General features: G+C 47.6%; 1 protein-coding gene across 6 annotated transcripts in view; it reads right to left on the bottom strand.

The window, feature by feature from the left end:
• The window catches only part of PPA2 (inorganic pyrophosphatase 2), a 49,993-nt gene extending 35,004 nt beyond the window's left edge, over window positions 1–14,989 (bottom strand). For 2 of the 6 annotated variants that reach the window (XM_039540754.1, XM_039540755.1), the window contains exon 1: window positions 893–1,077. In XM_039540754.1, coding sequence (XP_039396688.1) covers window positions 893–913 — 21 coding nt within the window. In that variant the 5' untranslated portion in view covers window positions 914–1,077. Of the gene's footprint in view, window positions 1–892; window positions 1,078–4,725; window positions 4,759–8,088; window positions 8,134–11,783; window positions 11,849–14,464 lie in introns of those variants that run through there. The other 4 variants (XM_039540752.1, XM_039540751.1, XM_039540753.1 and 1 more) reach the window with 4 other exon arrangements.
• Window positions 14,990–17,426: the final 2,437 nt, after the last annotated feature.

Here is a 17,426-nt window from a genome sequence, read left to right as displayed (position 1 = left end):
TTTTTTGTAATACAGACAGGGACAGCCCATGTTAGCTGGATCCTCTCAGTTCTCAGGGACACACAGATTCTCTACTTCTATATAAGAACCGAGACTGTATTGTTCATTCACATTAATATAGAGTCCAGTCATTTTCGCTTATGCTCCATTAAATACCCTGGGAGCTGAGAGGGGGAATGACTGGTTGCCAAGTGGGGAAAAATAAAAGCATTACATTTTCTAGTTTCTAAGATACAATATGCCAACAGGAAGAAAACAATTAAAAATCTTTAGTAGTATCCCTTAAATTACAATATTTTGTCAATGAGATATAAGAGCAACCCATAGCCAAAGGAGCAGTTTCAGGAAGGGCAGGAGAGGAGGAAACAGGGCTGCAAATAGTTTACATGAAGAAATCTGTTTCTGGCTCCTTTCCTGGACCACCTCCCTACAAGCTGCCTTCTGGCTTGAAGTGTCCCTTCTCACATACAACCCTCCTCTCCCTTTCCCTGCTGAGCTGCTCACTTCCTTCCCCAGTCCTGCTGAGCACCTGATCCTGTGACCAGTGGATGTGGGGCAGGGATTAGAACCTATTTGTAACGGGGGAGAGGGGGTGAAGAAATTTGATGTTTGCCTGGAGGATGGGAAACTGAGAGCTTAGTGGCTGCTGTGAAATTTTTTAAAGGATAAAGCAATTTTGAGTAGAAGAGGAAGCAGAACACAGGCCAGCCTGTGCCGAGAATGAGGAAGTGAACAAAACCAATGGGAAGAGAAGGAGATAAAATGAGGAACAAAAAGGATGGTGAGTTTTTCCAGAAAAAGTCTGCAGTTACTGCAGCCACTTGTACAGCAAAGTGCTTTTGGAAAATATAATTTAAAAAAAAAAAAAAGCATTCTGGACCTGCTGACATACCTCATTTACGCTTTGTAACATGACAGGGGCAGATAAAGAAGACAGCAGCTATACTTCAACTGCTTCTCTTCTGTGACGATTTAATGCAGCTGCTGCTCATTTATGATTTTACCAACTCTCATCACAGGCCTGAGCCGAAGGTCTAAGGAAGAGTGAACAGAGCAAGCCACAGCCCAGTGCCTTCAACTACGGAAGAGAAAAGAGGGATGAAAAGAAGGACTACCATGAAACATGATCACAGATATATGGAGATGTGCTTACTATGGACCTGTTCACAATATAAACCCCATCCCCAATGTATCACTTGCTATGAGGTGCTGGCCAATGAAAATCAAACCAACAATCTCCAGCTATATCTAGAGACCAAACATTCTGGCCTGAAAGACAAGCCTCTGGAGTTTTTCCAGTATAAGTTAACAAAGCTACATGGCCAAAAATGCGCAATGTCCACTCTGAAGTCAACAGGCAGGCAGACATCTCATCTTGTGAGTCTTTGCACTGAAAAGCGAAGGGGAGTCTGATAGCACAAGGGAACAGTTTTGAACTTCAAGCTGTACAAAGAAACGGTTTCAGTGATGTTCAGTGACAAGATAAGCACGCAGCTGGACACATTAAAGCTGTGAAAGATCCAGGACCAAGAAGAATCTCTGCCATTGGTGAAAATGTAGCATCAATCTTCTCAAGCTTGAAGCAACTATAGCTTTGCAATTAAATCTCACTAATTCACTGATGTGGCTTCCTTTGCAAACTCTCTCTCCTAGGCAGTGTTGAGCTGGAGCTGGTTCACACCAGTTTGCAAGAACCGGTTGTTAAATTTAGAAACTGGTGTAGAACCGGTTGCTAAAGGTGCGGGCGGGTGGACAAACACCGTCCTGTCCGGCCTGCCTGACTTCCCAGCTGGGGAGGCTCCCCGCCCCGGCAGAGCTGCCGCACCAGCGCAGCTCTGCAGCTCCTGCCGCTTTGAGCGGCACGGTAAGGGAGCCAGGCCGGGGCTGGGAGGAGGGGTTGGCAGGGCTGCCCAGAGGGGGGGGCAAGTGGGGCAATTTGCCCCTTTCCCCAGGCCCCGCAGGGGCCCCCACGAGAATCTCTGAGGCTCCCCCTCTGGCCCCGCCTCCGCCTTCCCCCCTACCTAACCCCCCATTCCCTGTCCGATTACTGCCCCCCAGAACCTCTGCCCCATCCAACCCCCCCCGCTCCCTGTCCCCTGGACTCCCTGCCCCTTATCCAACCCCCCCTCCCCCCGGCCCCTTACCATGCCGCTTACCCCCGCCTCCCCCCTCCTGGAGCCTCAGCACGCCGTGTCCAGGATCGGCCCTGAACAGCGCTGCAGTGGCATGGCTCCAGCGGGGCCTGAGCTCCTCCTGCTCAGAACCGCGTGGTAAGGGGGCGGGGGTCTTTCGGGGTGGTGGTGGATGGGGTCGGGACAGTCAGGGGACAGGGAGCAGGGCGAGTTGGGTAGGGGGTGAGGTCCTGGGGGGCAGTTAGGGTGTGGGGGCTTGGGAGGGGGTGGTCAGGAGACAAGGAGCGGGGGGTTAATGGGTTGTGGGCTCTGAGGGGGCAGTCGGGGGCAGGACATGGGTTGAGGGGGGAAAGACAGGCACGTGGAGTTTGTACTCACCACGCAGTTCCCTACCAGGTCTTCGGCGGCACTTCGGCGGTGGGTCCTTCACTCACACTGGGTGAAGGACCCGCTGCCGAAACGCCACCGAAAACCCGGAGTGAACACGCCACCGCCATAGTGCCGCCAAGGACCCGGTAGGGAATCGGTTCTTAGGATTTTGGGAGCTCATCACTGCTCCTAGGTATTAATATTAATCTGGTGGCTGAGGGCAAGACGACTTCTTTTGTTCTCTGTCTCTGCTAACCAGCACAACTGCAGGGGAAGTTTTTCAAATATCATATGGAATGCGTTCTTGAGTGGGAACATTGTGATGGTTTCCACAGATGGAGCACAAGCAATGGCATCACAGAGGTCTGGTTACATATAGCTGCTTTGTAGCACCAATGGCTCCTTGTATAGACCAGGAGGCCCTAATCACAAGGAAATCACCAGCATATCTGAAAAACATGAAGGATGCTGCTGGGAAAACAGTTAACTTCCTTAGAGTTTATCCCATGAATCCTAATGTTTTTGCTGTGCTGAGTGATTAACGCTGCCAAGTTCGCTCCTTCACACAGGTATGTCTTGGCTTTACCATGAGAATGCACTGATACACCTTTTTGAACTCCCTCCCAAAGTGCCAGTCTCTCTGTCAAGTCACTCACTTGCCTCGCCTGCCTGTTTTGATGACCCCTTATGGCTCACCCAGCTGGCTTATTTACCAGAAGTTTTCACTTGACAGAGGGAACTCTGCTTGAGTTTGCAAGGACAGCCTGTGACGCTATTTAACACAGAGAACATGTCTGATGCCCTGATTTAAGGAAAAAAAAAAAAACTTATGGGACTCTGCAAGTAAATGAGGATAATCTCGATGTGCCTAGATAATTTCCTCACTGAAGCCCACAAACGTCTTCCCATTTGAAGTAAAAGTATGTATTCAAGAACACCTGACTCATCTGAAAACAGAACATCTGTGAATAAAACATCAAAGACACATACAATGATGAGCTGATTAAAAGCCCTTTCAGTGCAGCAGGGAGTGACATTTCATATTTGTCTTTAAAAGATAACTATGGCCTCTAGGAACTTGCCCGCAACAAGACACTAAGGGTATGTCTACACTACGAAATTACGTCGCTTTAATATAAGTTGATTTTTTAGAAATTGATTTGATACAGTCAATTGTGTGTGTCCCCACTGAAGACCATTAAGTTGGCGGTGTGCATCCACAGTACCGAGGCTAGCATCGACTTTCGGAGCGTTGCACTGTGGTAACTATCCCACAGTTCTCGCATTCTCCGCCGCCCACTGGAATTCTGGGTTGAGCTCGCAATGCCTGATGGGGCAAAAACATTGTCGCGGGTGGTTCTGGTACATTTCGTCAGGGCCCCCCTCCATGAAAGCAACAGCAAAAAATCATTTCTTGCCTTTTTTCCTGGGTTACCCGTGCAGATGACATACCACGGCAAGCATAGAGCCCGCTCAGCTCACTGTCACCGTACATCTCCTGGGTTCTGCTGGCAGACGCGGTACTGCAGTGCTACACAGCAGCAGCTCCTTGCCTTTGCAAGTTAGCAAAGACGGTTAGCAGCTGCATTGTACCGTCTGCTGCTGTCTCCTGGTTCCTCCTGGCCGGCCTCGGTGAGGTCGGTCGGGGGCTCTTGGACAGACATGGGTGCTCCTGGCTGGCCTCTGTGAGGTCGGTCAGGGGTGCCTGGACATAAATGGGAGTGACTCCAGGTCATTCCCTTCTTTAAGTTCAGTCTAATGGAGATTCAGTCCTGCCTGGAATATCGGGCAAGTCTATCAAAGAACCAGAGAGGCAAACAGCCGCTCTGGGTCAGAGCCCCAGACATCCTGCTTCTATGATGAGCTGCATGCCATTCTAGGGGATGCCCCTACAACTACCCCACCCCTGTGCTTCCCTCCTCCCCCCACCCCTCCCGGGCTACCTTGGCAATTATCCCATTTGTGTGATGAATTAATAAAGAATGCATGAATTTGAAACAATGACTTTATTTCCTCTGCAAGCGGAGATGAAAGGTGGGAGAGGAGGGTGGTTAGCTTACAGGGAAGTAGAGTGAACCAAGGGGGCGGGTTTTCATCAAGGAGAAACAAACAGAACTTTCACACCATAGCTTGGCCACTCATGAAACTGGTTTTCAAGGCTTCTCTGATGCGCAGCACACCCTGCTACACTCTTTTAACCACCCTGGTGTCTGGCTGCACTTACATTTAATCTTTTAGAACGGAGTTCTGATAGCACGGATTCATCTCCCCATACAGCGATCAGATCCAGTACCTCCTGTTTGGTCCATGCTGCAGCTCTTTTGCGATTCTGGGACTCCGGGGTCATCTGTGCTGATCAGCTCCCCATGGTGGCCAAACAGGAAATGAAATTCAAAAGTTCGCGGGGCTTTTCCTGTCTACCTGGCCAGTGCATTTGAGTTGAGAGTGCTGTCCAGAGTGGTCACAATGGAGCACAATGGGATAGCTCCCGGAGGCCAATACTGTCAAATTACGTCCACACTACCCCAAATTCGACCCAGCAGGGTCAATTTCAGCGCTAATCCCCTCGTCGGGGAGGAGTACAGAAATCGATTTTAAGAGCCCTTTAAGTCAACAAAAATGGCTTCGTCGTGTGGACGGGTGCAGGGTTAAATCGATCTAACGCTGCTAAATTCAACCTAAACTCGTAGTGTAGACCAGGGCTAAGGGAATGTCTACACTTCAATCAGACAACCTCAGCTGGCCTGGGCCAGCTGACTTCTCGCGGGGTCGTAGAGCCCGGGCTCAAGCCCAAGCCCAAATGTCTACACCGCAATTAAACAGCCCCTTAGCCCAAGCCCTGGGAACCTGAGTGACCTGGCACAGGCCAGCCAGGGGGGTTTAACTGCAGTGTAGACATACCCTGAAGACTACAGAACCAGCCCCTGACAGAATTGTGACTGCAACTGTAGGAAGAACATCCAGCATTCACAGATGGAGATTTGAAACGTTTGATGCTTTTCACATCTACTTACCTGGGCGAGAGTGTGAATTTTCAGTGCTTGCAGTACTTAAAACAAAGCACAGGTTCAGATTACAAAATGGTAATGATCTGAGACCAAGGGTGATTATCTCCCCTAACATCTGGAAAGCAGCCATCCCCAACTCATTAAGTAGTTCAAATATATAAATAGTTTCTTTATTCTCTTTTCCATGCTAGCAATTACAGTAGTTACACAGGGTTGACGTGATTGCAAATCTGAGAGTAAATCGGAGTTTGGAAAGGGAGGCGGCCCACGATATGGCCTCACTACTAAAAAATGCCCCATACCAGGAAAAAGTTGGGGAAACCTTTTTTATTAGAACAAACCAAGAAAGTTGATCTTGCAAACTGCTAAGATGTATGTCCATACTTCAGTGAAGAACTGAATTAAGCACATCAAAAGATAGACCAATATTTTGTAGTCCCCTTTTCAATATCACAAGTGCTCAGAACACTTTTAAATAAATCTGAAACTGAGGAGACTTATGCCAGATTATTTCTATATCTAAACTGCCATTGGATGTACATTATTTACCAGAGAAACACTTGACTAGTATAATGTAACATATGGTTTTAGGAGGCACAGTACTGCTAGAAGTGCCAACAAATAAGCAAGATCCTGAGCACATGTGCTTATTTAAAAAAGCTATGCCACTTTTCATGGGATTAGGAAAGGTAGCCAGGTTGGTTATCTATTGTACAATTTCCATCCATAATGTCTCTTGCCTTTTCAACTGAATATAGTATTCCTGTCCTAAACTGCTGTGTAATATTATTGAATGGTGTTAAAAAGTTTCTATGCTTCATCCTAGACATGGCTATGTTTTTAAAAGGTGAGCAAAGTAATTCTTTTATGTCTGTCTATCTCTGAGTGAATTACATACTCATAATTTGTAATATACCCACTTTTATGAAGCATTTTGAGATCCTTTTTGATGAAAGAAAACATATGTAAGATATTGCAAAAACAATACTCAATGAAGTTGAACTTCTAACTAAGCACTATATTAGACAGGTCCTCTGAAGACATCTGTAGGATTAGGACTATAGCATGTAGGAAATAATGATGTCATTTTAGTCAAGTTTAAGAAGATTTCCACTAAATGGGAAAAATATTAAAGTATAAATATTAAAGTTACAGCTCAGAAGTTTCATCTAGTTTTAACCATTTTGTAGATTAGGCTCTGCAAGATGATCAGGATCAGATATTGTCACACACTGCTTAGACAGATAAGAAACAGAATACATGACTGCCTGCTAGAGTTATAATTCATAGCATATGTCATGTGAGTGCATGCCTCATCACCTGTTATACAGCTATATAGCTCCTCCTTATGTTTATATTTTATTTGCATTTATAAATGACTGTGCTCCTACTTAAATAATTCTTACGTCAGCATTAGAAAAAAAAGACTGAAATTTAAATAGTACATATAACTGGTATTTGTGGGTTAAATGAATTATGAGTGGGAGAGAAATAATGTGTATGTGTGAGCAGATGGACGTGTAAGGATGGTACACGGGACCATACCAGTGGCAGGAAATATTTCAAGTGCTGCTAGAAACCAAACAATCAGAGTGGCTCTGTCTAGTTAAAATGCCATTTAGCGGTATTTGAAATACAATTAATTGATCACACAGATATTGCCTAATAATTGCTGGTTACTCAGAACTTATTTCAGTGCCTAAATAGGGATTTAAGAGCCCATCTTTAAGAACCCATATTTGAAAATCTGAGCCTTAAAATGTGAATTGTTTCTTTCGCATTCTACTCAATACTTAAAATGATTCCATGCCCCCACTTAGGTCCCAAGACAACCTTTACTAGAAACTATACAATTTAAAAGACGACTCCTTCACAAACATTTACACAAACAAACCTTGGGTACTCATTCTCTCTCTAACTAGCAGCAATGCTGAGCACATGCACAGGGCACTTTACTGTGCACAGCCGCACATCCCAGAAAAGCACGCGCCTTCAGTCCAAAACACACCTGGAAAGTCTGGGTTTTGGCCCATCGTACTTAATATCCCTGTGGTTTTCAACCTGTGGTCTGCAGACCCCTGGGGGAGTCCGCAGACTATGTCTGTGATTTTCAAAGGTGTCCTCACCTCCATTAGAAATGAAAAGAGGTTGAAAACCACTGTGCTAACAGAAAAAATTTATAATTGTTTTTATGTTACTCTGCAGTCAGAGCACATAGGGAATGTTTTACTAAGAAAGTTTACTTGAGCAGGCTTCTGTATGTAATAGGAGAAAATACAATGTATGAACTTTACAACTGTCAGAAAGAAGCTTCTACTGAAAAATATAAAACACTTGTCTTTTAGAACATTTTGATTACTAAAAAAAATGACTTTTTTGCCCATTTGAACAGAAGACTTGAAATCCCTTTGAGGTCCCTCATCCCATGGCATTTGTATTTGAAGGTTTATCAGTTGTATTCAGTGAAAGATGCATGGTACTCATTTTCCCCACCATGACTGAAAGCCCCATGCTAATGTGTCCATTACAAGCAGAGCATAGCAAAATTACATTTAATGAAAAATAATTTCTAACTGTACCTCACTTCCATTAGTCTTTGATCTCTTCGCAGGAACCTCCTTATCCTATACAGAAAAAGAAAAATTTGCATTTAGAACGCTCACTTACAGGAGTCAAATCCAAAATATATTCATGTTAGAGAAAAGAATACCATGGTGTTTCTATAAATAATTACTACACTCTACATTCTACACAGACTATACTAGTAGTTTTTAAAAGGGCTTGAAAAATCCACTCATGACTGGCAAGCTAGTCCTTGAGAATAGGAGGGGGGACCTAAGCCATCAATTTCTCTATAACTGTAACTTTAATTTTAAAAAACATTTAAATTTCCTAATGGTTGAAAGGCTATAACCTTCCAAATGTGAACTGATGCATTTTCATCTTCCTGAATCAGAAAGGGACAAATCTAGTTTCTTTGCCAAGCACCAGTTGAGTGAAATTAAGACCGGTCAGTTTCAGTGCTGCTTTACAAATCCCAGTCGAAAGCCACAAAACTGTTAAGAACCAGGTCAGTTTCATCCTGCTGCTGCTTGCAACAGCTGTGAATTGCATTATAAACAGCAGCAGGCATTGGAGTTATTCACAGGTGAAGAGGACTCTAAAGACAGAGGCTGGAAGAGAGGAAGAGTAGCAGAGGCCTCTTCATTCTCCAGCAGAGCCGCCCAGAGGATTCAGGGGGCCTGGGGTCTTCCTGCCGCCGAATTGCCACCAAAGACCCGGCACTTCGGTGGCGGGTCCCGGGGCAGAAGGACCCCCCCGCCACCGAATTGCCGCCGAAGACCTGGCACTTTGGCAGTGGGTCCCAGAGCGGAAGGACCCCCCGCCGCCGAATTGCTGCCAAAGACCCAGAGTGGAAGAAGCTCCAGGGGCCCAGGCCCCGCAAGAGTTTTCCGGGGCCCCCGGAGCAAGTGAAGGACCCCACTCCAGGGGCCCCGCAAAACTCTTGTGCGGGCCCCCGCGGGGCCCAGGGCAAATTGCCCCACTTGCCCTCCCCCTCCTCACCTCTGGGCAGCCCTGTTCTCCAGTCCCCTTCCAGCATCTAGGAGGCTGGGAGAGGGATCAAAGTGGAGACCCATGTCTCTCCCAGCAGCCTGGAGGCTCTGGAGAGACAGAAGAAACAGAAATTTCTTCCCTTGTCCATCAGCCAGAATGGGAGGAGCTTCAAATTCATCAGACATCTGCTTGCCAGAGGCAAGTTTAAATAAAGACTGAAAGGAGGATGCAGGGACAGCATCTTAGTGGAAATGTCAGCACCCTCCTCCCTCCCAGCAGCTAAGGATAGTAAGAGGTGCTAGTAAAGTCATGGCCCCTGGACCTCCCTTGTAAGGCCTTCCAACTCTTGTCTTTCCCATCAGCCTCTCACCAGCAGGTTTAGTCCTCCCACACAAAGGCATCAGGTACACTTTTCAAGCCCTGGTTGTAAATGATTAAACAGAATGATATTGATGTAGCATTTATCTGTTTAGGAAAACCCCTCTGGGCACATGATAGGGCTGCAAATTTTTCTCAGTGTTCCATCCTACAAATCAACTGAATAGTTGAGGAAACAAACCTTAAAGGCTGAAAATTTCCCAAGCTATTTTTTGGAACTAGTACGCCATAATAAGCAAACCTCTTCTCAGACTAAACTGAAGGCTGGCAGTTTTCACAGATGACGTAGAAAACAGGCATTTCACTATAGCAATAATGAAACTCCAGGGAATATGGCTAACAATACGTGAAAGTGGTTGGCTGCACCTCATGCCTTGTAATTCTCCAAAGGTGCGATTACCACTCCTCTCTTGGGCATTATTGCTGCCTTCAAATTACAACATGTCTTTTGGGAATTAAAGAAATATACCATTCACATAAATATGTATTGTGTAAGCCTCTTCTACTGCAAAACTGCTGGTACTGTAGAAAAATAGCAATTTGCATGGGTTGGTGAAACAAAAAGTGATTTAGGAATAGTAACAGTATTCTAAATTAGCGCACATAAGCACAGAACTTTAACAGCCAAGGTAATTAACGACTAGAACACGTTACCAAAAGATATGGTGGACTTATCATTTGAAAGTCTTTAAATCAAAACTGCATATCTTTCTAAAAGACACAATCCAGTTCCACCAGAAATTATTGAACTCAACACAGAAATTACTGGGTGAAATTCTATGGTCTGTACTATGGAGGAAGTCACCACAGATCAGGGGTCTCAAACACGCGGACCGCGGAGCTATTTCCTGTGGCCTGCGCCCGCCCCGGCCTACCTCCAGGTGAGGGGTGGGGAAACTACACCTGCGGAATTGCCCCCTCGCAACACTCCCTAAAGCAGCTGGCATCACGTCCCTGCGGCCGGCGGGGTGGGGGGAGGAGAAGCAGAGGGCTCCGTCCTTGTGTTGCCCTGGCTTCTAGGCACTGCCCCCCGCAGCTCCCATTGGCCGGGAATGGGGAACCGCGGCCAATGGGAGCTTCCGGGGAGGTACCTGGAGGCGTGGCAAGCAGCGTGCAGAGCCCTGCAGCCCCGTCAGTCCAGCTACTTCCCAGAGCGGAGCAGGGCCAGGGCTGGGGCCGGCAGCCTGCCCTGGCCCCGGTGTGCGCCGCTGCCACCCCAGAGCCGAAGCCCTCCTGCACCCTGCACCCCAACTCCCTGCCCTGAGCCCCCTGCCTGCATCCCAACCCCGTGCCCTGAGCCCCCTGCCTGCATCCCAACCCCGTGCCCTGAGCCCCCTGCCTGCATCCCAACCCCGTGCTGCACCCCAACTCCCTGCCCCGAGCCTCCTGCTACACCCCAACCCCCTGCCTTGAGCCCCGTGCTGCATCCCACACTCTTTCTGCACCCCAATCCCCTGCCCTGAGCCCCCTGCCTGCACCTCAACCCCCTGCCTTGAGCCCCCTGCTGCATCACACACCCCTTCTGCACCCAATCCCCTGCCCTGAGCCCCTGCCTGCCTGCCCTGAGCCCCTGTCTGCACCTCAACCCCCTGCCCCGAGCCCTCTGCTGCACCCCACACCCCAACCCCGTTCCCTGAGCCCCCAGCTGCATCCCACACCCCGTCTGCACCCCAACCCCTGCTGCACCCAAACTCCCTGCCCTGAGTTCCCTGCCTGAACCTCAATCCCCTGCTGCACCCCAACACCCTGTCCTGAGCTCCCTGACGCATCCCACACCCCTCCTGCACCCTAACCCCCTGCCCTGAGCCCCCTGCTGCATCCCACACCCCAACCCCCCGCCCTGAACCCCCTGCTGCATCCCACACCCTTTCTGCACCCTGAGCCCCCTGCCTGCACCCCAACCCCCTGCTGCACCTCAACTGCCTGCCCTGAGCCCCCACCACACCCCTCATGCACCCTCTGGAGGCAGAGAGGGGGCAGTATTGGGGTGGGAACTTCAGGGAAGGGGTTGGAACGGGGACAGGGAAGGGGTGGGAAGAGGCGGGGCCTCATGGAAGGGGTGGAGTGGGGGCAGGGCCGGGGGTAGTGAGAGGGTGTGTGTCAGTGATGCGGCCCTCGGGCCAATGAACTAGCCCTCATGGTCATTTGAGTTTGAGACCCCTGCCATAGATCATAAAGGTCCCTTCTGGTCCTAAAATATATGAATCTATTGTAATAATTGCTAAAAATAAAACAAGATTTCTATTGAAAAGAAAAAAAAAATCAACCTGCTTTTGACCATTAGAGGACACAACATCCACCATTTCAAGAAATAATAACTGCATTTGAGTCTAACATATACCTCTTTAGATCCAGCAAACAGAGGAATGTCATGAAACGGGGAAATATATTTACCCTCCGCATTCTCTGCGAGACAAAAAAACAATTGTTACAAATCTAAACCAAACATGCTGAAAGATGTCCACATTACTAATAAATATGTCCCTATTGCTTCCATCATTAGAGACAGACAAGGGTCTATGAGTATTTTAAACTGAAACACTGCTTTGCCGGGGGATTTATGTTGTAACAAAGTCTTTTCTGGAGTCAAACTGCAAATTTTATGATAAAATGGTCAATTTATACATCTACCGCTGCAATATGGGGTAGGGATAGCTCCGACGAAGTGGGTATTCACCCACGAAAGCTCATGCTCCAAAACGTCTGCTAGTCTATAAGGTGCCACAGGACTCTTTGCTGCTCATTGGTTTGAGCATTGGCCTGCTAAACCCAGGGTTATGAGTTCAATCCTTGTGGGTGCCACTTAGGGATCCGGCACAAAATCAGTACTTAGTCCTGCTAGTGAAGGCAGGGGGCTGGACTGGACTCAATGACCTTTCAGGGTCCCTTCCAGCTCTATGAGATAGGTATATCTCCATATATTATTATTATTAATACAGAAACAATTGTTATGCAAATGTTGTACAAATATGGTATTACATTCCAGCAAATAAAAGACAAAGTTTAGCCATAGGTAGGGCCCTACCAAATTCATGGCCATGAAAAATGCATCACGGACCATGAAATCTGATCTCTCGCCACAAAATCTGGTCTTTTTTGTGCTTTTACCCTATACTGTACAGATTTTACAGGGGAGACAAGCATTTCTCAAACTGGGGGTCCTGAGCCAATAGGGAGTTGCAGTTTTTAATCAGTTGCTGATAAAAATCAGCTTATTTTAGGGAGGTTGCGGTATTGCCACCCTTACTTCTGCACTGCCTTCAGAGTTGGACGGCTGGAGAGTAGCGGCTGTTGGCTGGGCACCCAGCTCTGAAGGCAGCGCCCCACTAGCAGCGGTGCAGACGTAAGGGTGGCAATACCATAACATGCCACCTTTACTTCTGCTAATGGCAGCTTTGCCGTCAGAGTCAAGCTCCCAGCCAGCGGCTGCCACTCCCCAGCTGCCAATACTGCAACCCTCCCTACATAACCTTGCCACACACGCCCCCAACTCCTTTTGGGGTCAGAACCCCTACAATTACAACACTGTGAAATTTCAGATTTAAATAGCTGAAATCATGAAATTTACGATTTTTAAAATCTTCTGTGAAATTGACCAAAATGGACAGTGAAATTGGTAGGGGCCTACTCATAGGCCACTGTTCAAACTGAAGTGACAGTCACTAGATCAAGCCTATCGCACCCAACCTCGAGTCAGGGTGACAGATTTCTGACAGGGCGCAACTGACCATTTACATCTGTCCATTTCTCTCACAGCAATGTAAATCAGAAGTGACTCCACTGAACGTAATGGAATGACAATGGTACAAAAATCAGTGTTAAGAGCAAAATCAGAAAGTGGCTTTTTTTAAATCTTCATAACTATTAAAAAAAAGGAAGTGTGAAATTGAAAGTAACCACACTAGCTTTTTGTTTGCAATGTTGGTGTAACCGTGTTGTCCCAAGGCATTAGGGAGACAAGATGAGTGAGGCAAAAGAAGCTGGTCCAAGAAAAGATATATTTCCTCACCCACCTTGTCACACGAGGTACTTCTGTCTTGACAGGTCTGAGAGCTTCGTTCACACTTTCATACATGCTGACTGCTCAGCCGACCCTCAGTAAAATAGCTATCCTCATTTCAAATGTAAAATTTCCCTTTACTACGAGCACATTTGGAGCATTCACTACTATTACATCAGGAGCGTGGACTCACAAGACAGAATCTACACACTGTTATTCCTGCCAAAGCAATTAAACTCATGCACTGCTTTAAAAAAAAAGTTTCCTACGTGTTTTTTTTTTTATTTGTAATTATCTTCTCTTCTTCATTTAGGGTGACCAGAGAGCAAGGGTGAAAAATCGGGACAGAGGGTGGGGGGTAATTGGCATCAAAGACAAAGCCCCAAATATTGGGACTGTCCCTATAAAATTGGGACATCTGGTCACTCTATCTTCATTCTCGGATGTGTGTTTTGCCCCATAGTGGGGCTGCTGGTGGCTGAAAGGCCTTCACTTGCACAAGTCTCACCCACTGGGACACAAGAGACTCCTTTGTACTGGATTAATTTTATTGTATTTTTTTTATTTATTTTTTTTTAAAGTCACCCTCTGGGGAGACAAGCCTTCAGCTGTTTCTCTGGGACACTCAAATTCCCTGCAGGGCTGGAGACAAAGCCCTCTGCACAGGCCAACTCTCCAGGCCTAGGAGGGGCTAATGCATCTAGCCACATCTTGGTCTTTATTCATTTGTAGCAAAAGCCTGTAGGTTTCAACCCAATGCTCCAGCGCCCCGGGGTGGAGGGGGGCAGCAACAGGGGGTGCCTATGCTAACACCCCAGGCCAAGTTTCCTAGTTAAGCTCTAAAGCATGTCCTGGGGGGGATCCTGGCTTTCCCCATTCACCCGCTTTAGGGAGCGCCCCCCAATTACGGCTGGCAGGGGGCAGCGTCCCTGAGCTCGCAGCCACCCCGCGTTCCTCCGCACCTCCCCGGCCAGAGGCTGCGGCGCCCGGAGCCCCGGGGGGGGGGTGGGGCTGCTACTTACTGAAGTAGAGGCGGAACTCGGGCGAGTGGGGCCGCCCCCGCTGCTCCGTGCTGCACTGGGCCATGGTGCTGAGCCAGCTGCGGCGCGGCAGCCTCCCCCCGGCTCCGGAGCAGGAGCAGCTCCGAGCCGAGAGCAGCAGCGGCAGCAGCCCCCGCACGGCCTGCCCGAGCCCCGCACGCATGCTGGCGCTGGCGCTGCCCCAGCTCCGTCCGCTTCCTGCGCCGGGCCGGCGGTCTGAGCATGCTCGGCGGCCGCCGCGGCCCTGGCTGGCTCTGCCCTGCTGCAGAAGTGGGGTGCGGAGGGGCAGCCGGCGTGAGTAGCGGGAGCCCCAGGCCTCTCGCAGCCCTGGCCTGGGAGCGATCAGCCGGGACCGTGGGAACGGCAGGATGGGCTCACCCCGCTGACACCTGCTGGAGGGGCTTCTGGGGCAGCTCGCCTACCCCCGCTGCTGGCCACGTCCTCAGCCCCAAGAGTGCCCCGTTTTGGGGTGGGCTTAAAAATAAGGCAGTCAGCGGGGAGTTTTTATTTGCGTTCTTGCTCTTGAGCCTCTGGAGTCTCATTTTTTATTTCAAGCCCCAGACACTTTTCCTAGTGAAAACCCAGAGTCTCGCGTAGCCACGTGACTGCGGGGAGGGGCGTTCTAAGCACTAACTAGTGCAAACTTCGCCGCGAATGGGTGCGTGACTCATGAGAATTGCAAACACCGTTGATCTACGTCAATGGCTATCTAGCTAATTTCTATTAAAAAAAACTGGAAATAACTGGCCGCTAAAGAGGTGATTCAATGTCTTCCTCCCACTTCTCCCTTGAAGGGTCAAACTTTTTCATACATGATGATGCTCTGTTTAGAAAAAAGTCGTGGCCAACTTCATCAGTTTCAAGGACGGGAAAAAAAGATCACGAAATAAACAAACTAACCAAAAAAATTTTTCCCTGCTAAATAAAGAATGAAGGCACAAAACTGGGGTGGGAAGTCAGCGTTTAGAAATTGAAGCCTCTAGGCTAAGGAAAATATAGCTTCTTTTTTTTAATTGGAAGCAAAAGATTACACACAACTCAAACCCAGGGGTGTGTACACCACCTACTGCCTGGACAACATGGGTTGGGCTGCAGCATCTATTTGTACAAGAGCCCTACAGCTGCTGATCCCTAACTCAGATCCTTATGGCTTATGTTTAAACAGATCCACGCTGATCCTTAAATTAGATCCATCTCTGTCCTCAGAGTTGAACTGGTCCTACTGCTGATTCCCTGCCGATATTACTCCATAAACTGATCTGCACAATGTTGATTCCTTTAGATTTTGACACCTTAATGCTGATCTTTATTAATCCTTAAAGAGGATCTCTACTGGTTTTGATTCCTGTATAATAAGAATGAATAAACACATAGCACTTCTGTAGGGCTTTTCTACCATAAATTAAAAAGCATTTTATAAAGACGGGAAAGTCTCATTGCCCCATTTTACAGATGGGAAAACTGAGGCACAGCATAACGAAGGTAAGTGTTTGCCCAAGGTCACACCATCAGTCAGTAACATAGCTTAGAATAGGACTCAGGTCTCTTGAGTCCCTGTTTAGTATTGTAGCTGATTACTCTTGGGCTCAGATTTTTAGAGGCAGAACATTGCCTAGTGGAATTTTCAAGTTGGATGACCATGCTGCCTAGACTCCCTGTAGAGGGATATTAAAGTGCCTAAGGAAAGGACATTTTAGAAGCCAGCAAGCTGAGTGGGGAGCCACATAAACCAGCCAGGAGGACAGAGAGACGAAAGGGGCATAAGTGCTCAAGAAGCTGGTATGCCTGGCCGATACAGAAATAAGCAGCTCCCTCCACTCAGGATCTTCAGCCATGAACCCTCTCCTGGAGTTAAGCATCTAAGCCAGCTCAGCCACTTAGCAAGCCCATGCCCTGGCAGGTGAAAAACACACACTCACCCTCAGTACCTCTCTCACACTCACCCAAAGTTTTCCTGTGCTCTCATCTGTCTTTTGCGTGCGCTGTGCTACTCTCCTACCTATTGGTGGCCTGCATCCAGCCCTCCTACTGCAGCAACTGACACATATCAGGCAATGGACACATATCACAGCACACCTACAGGATTGGGATCTGCTGTCAAAATAGGCATTTTCCTACCTAGTTTAAAAATTCCACTTTGGGGCCTCCTGGGCTTTGGCTGAAGGTAGGGCTGGGCACAGCTCCTTCACTGTGGGATGGCAGTAGCTTAGGCTGTTTTGAAAATGCTGATCAGTGAAAACTGAGGCATCAGGCAACACCAGCGCTGCAGTTTTGAAAATGTCAGGGTACCAACATGGCGGACTTTGGTGCCTCTCCAGGTGTCTAAATCCCTTTAAAATGTGGCCCTTGATCGCCAAAAGTGATTTTGATCCCTAACCTGATACTGATTTCAAAAGCTGATCTCTATTAACCACTTATTACACTGGCTGTCATACGCTGTACTACTCCATCTCAAACATTGTGGGCAATGATTTATTTTCAGTGGAGAAGCCATATCAGTCCCCTCCACTAGTTCTAAACATTCACTGATTTCCCAGACTCTTTGTTTCCTGCTCGAGGTTGTGGTTCTCATCTTAAAAGCAACAGGCCTGTCTGTTCTATATGGACACTAAAGAACTTTTTGTAAGAATAAGGGATTTTCCCAATGGTCTTGTCCAATATTTCCTACTGTTGTGCAGTAGTATGCTAATTAGCTGCCACCCTACACCTGACTGTATTTTAGTAGTGCCTTATTTACCGTATGTAGTATGCAAAAACTTCTTGGAATTTTTCATGGCAAAAAGGGCTATGCAGAAATAAAATATTTGTATTTTTCTGTGATTTTTCATAATTATTTACTAAGTATATTACAACAGAGTCTTCACAATGACATGGAGGCTGTATTGCAGGCCAAGGGACATTCATCTCCATCTCCATCTCCATAAAAGCTGCTAAATCATACCCA

Source organism: Mauremys reevesii, linkage group 5 (assembly GCF_016161935.1).
Source record: "Mauremys reevesii isolate NIE-2019 linkage group 5, ASM1616193v1, whole genome shotgun sequence".
NCBI classification, from domain to species: domain Eukaryota; kingdom Metazoa; phylum Chordata; order Testudines; family Geoemydidae; genus Mauremys; species Mauremys reevesii.
This window is presented reverse-complemented; position numbering and strand designations above follow the sequence as displayed.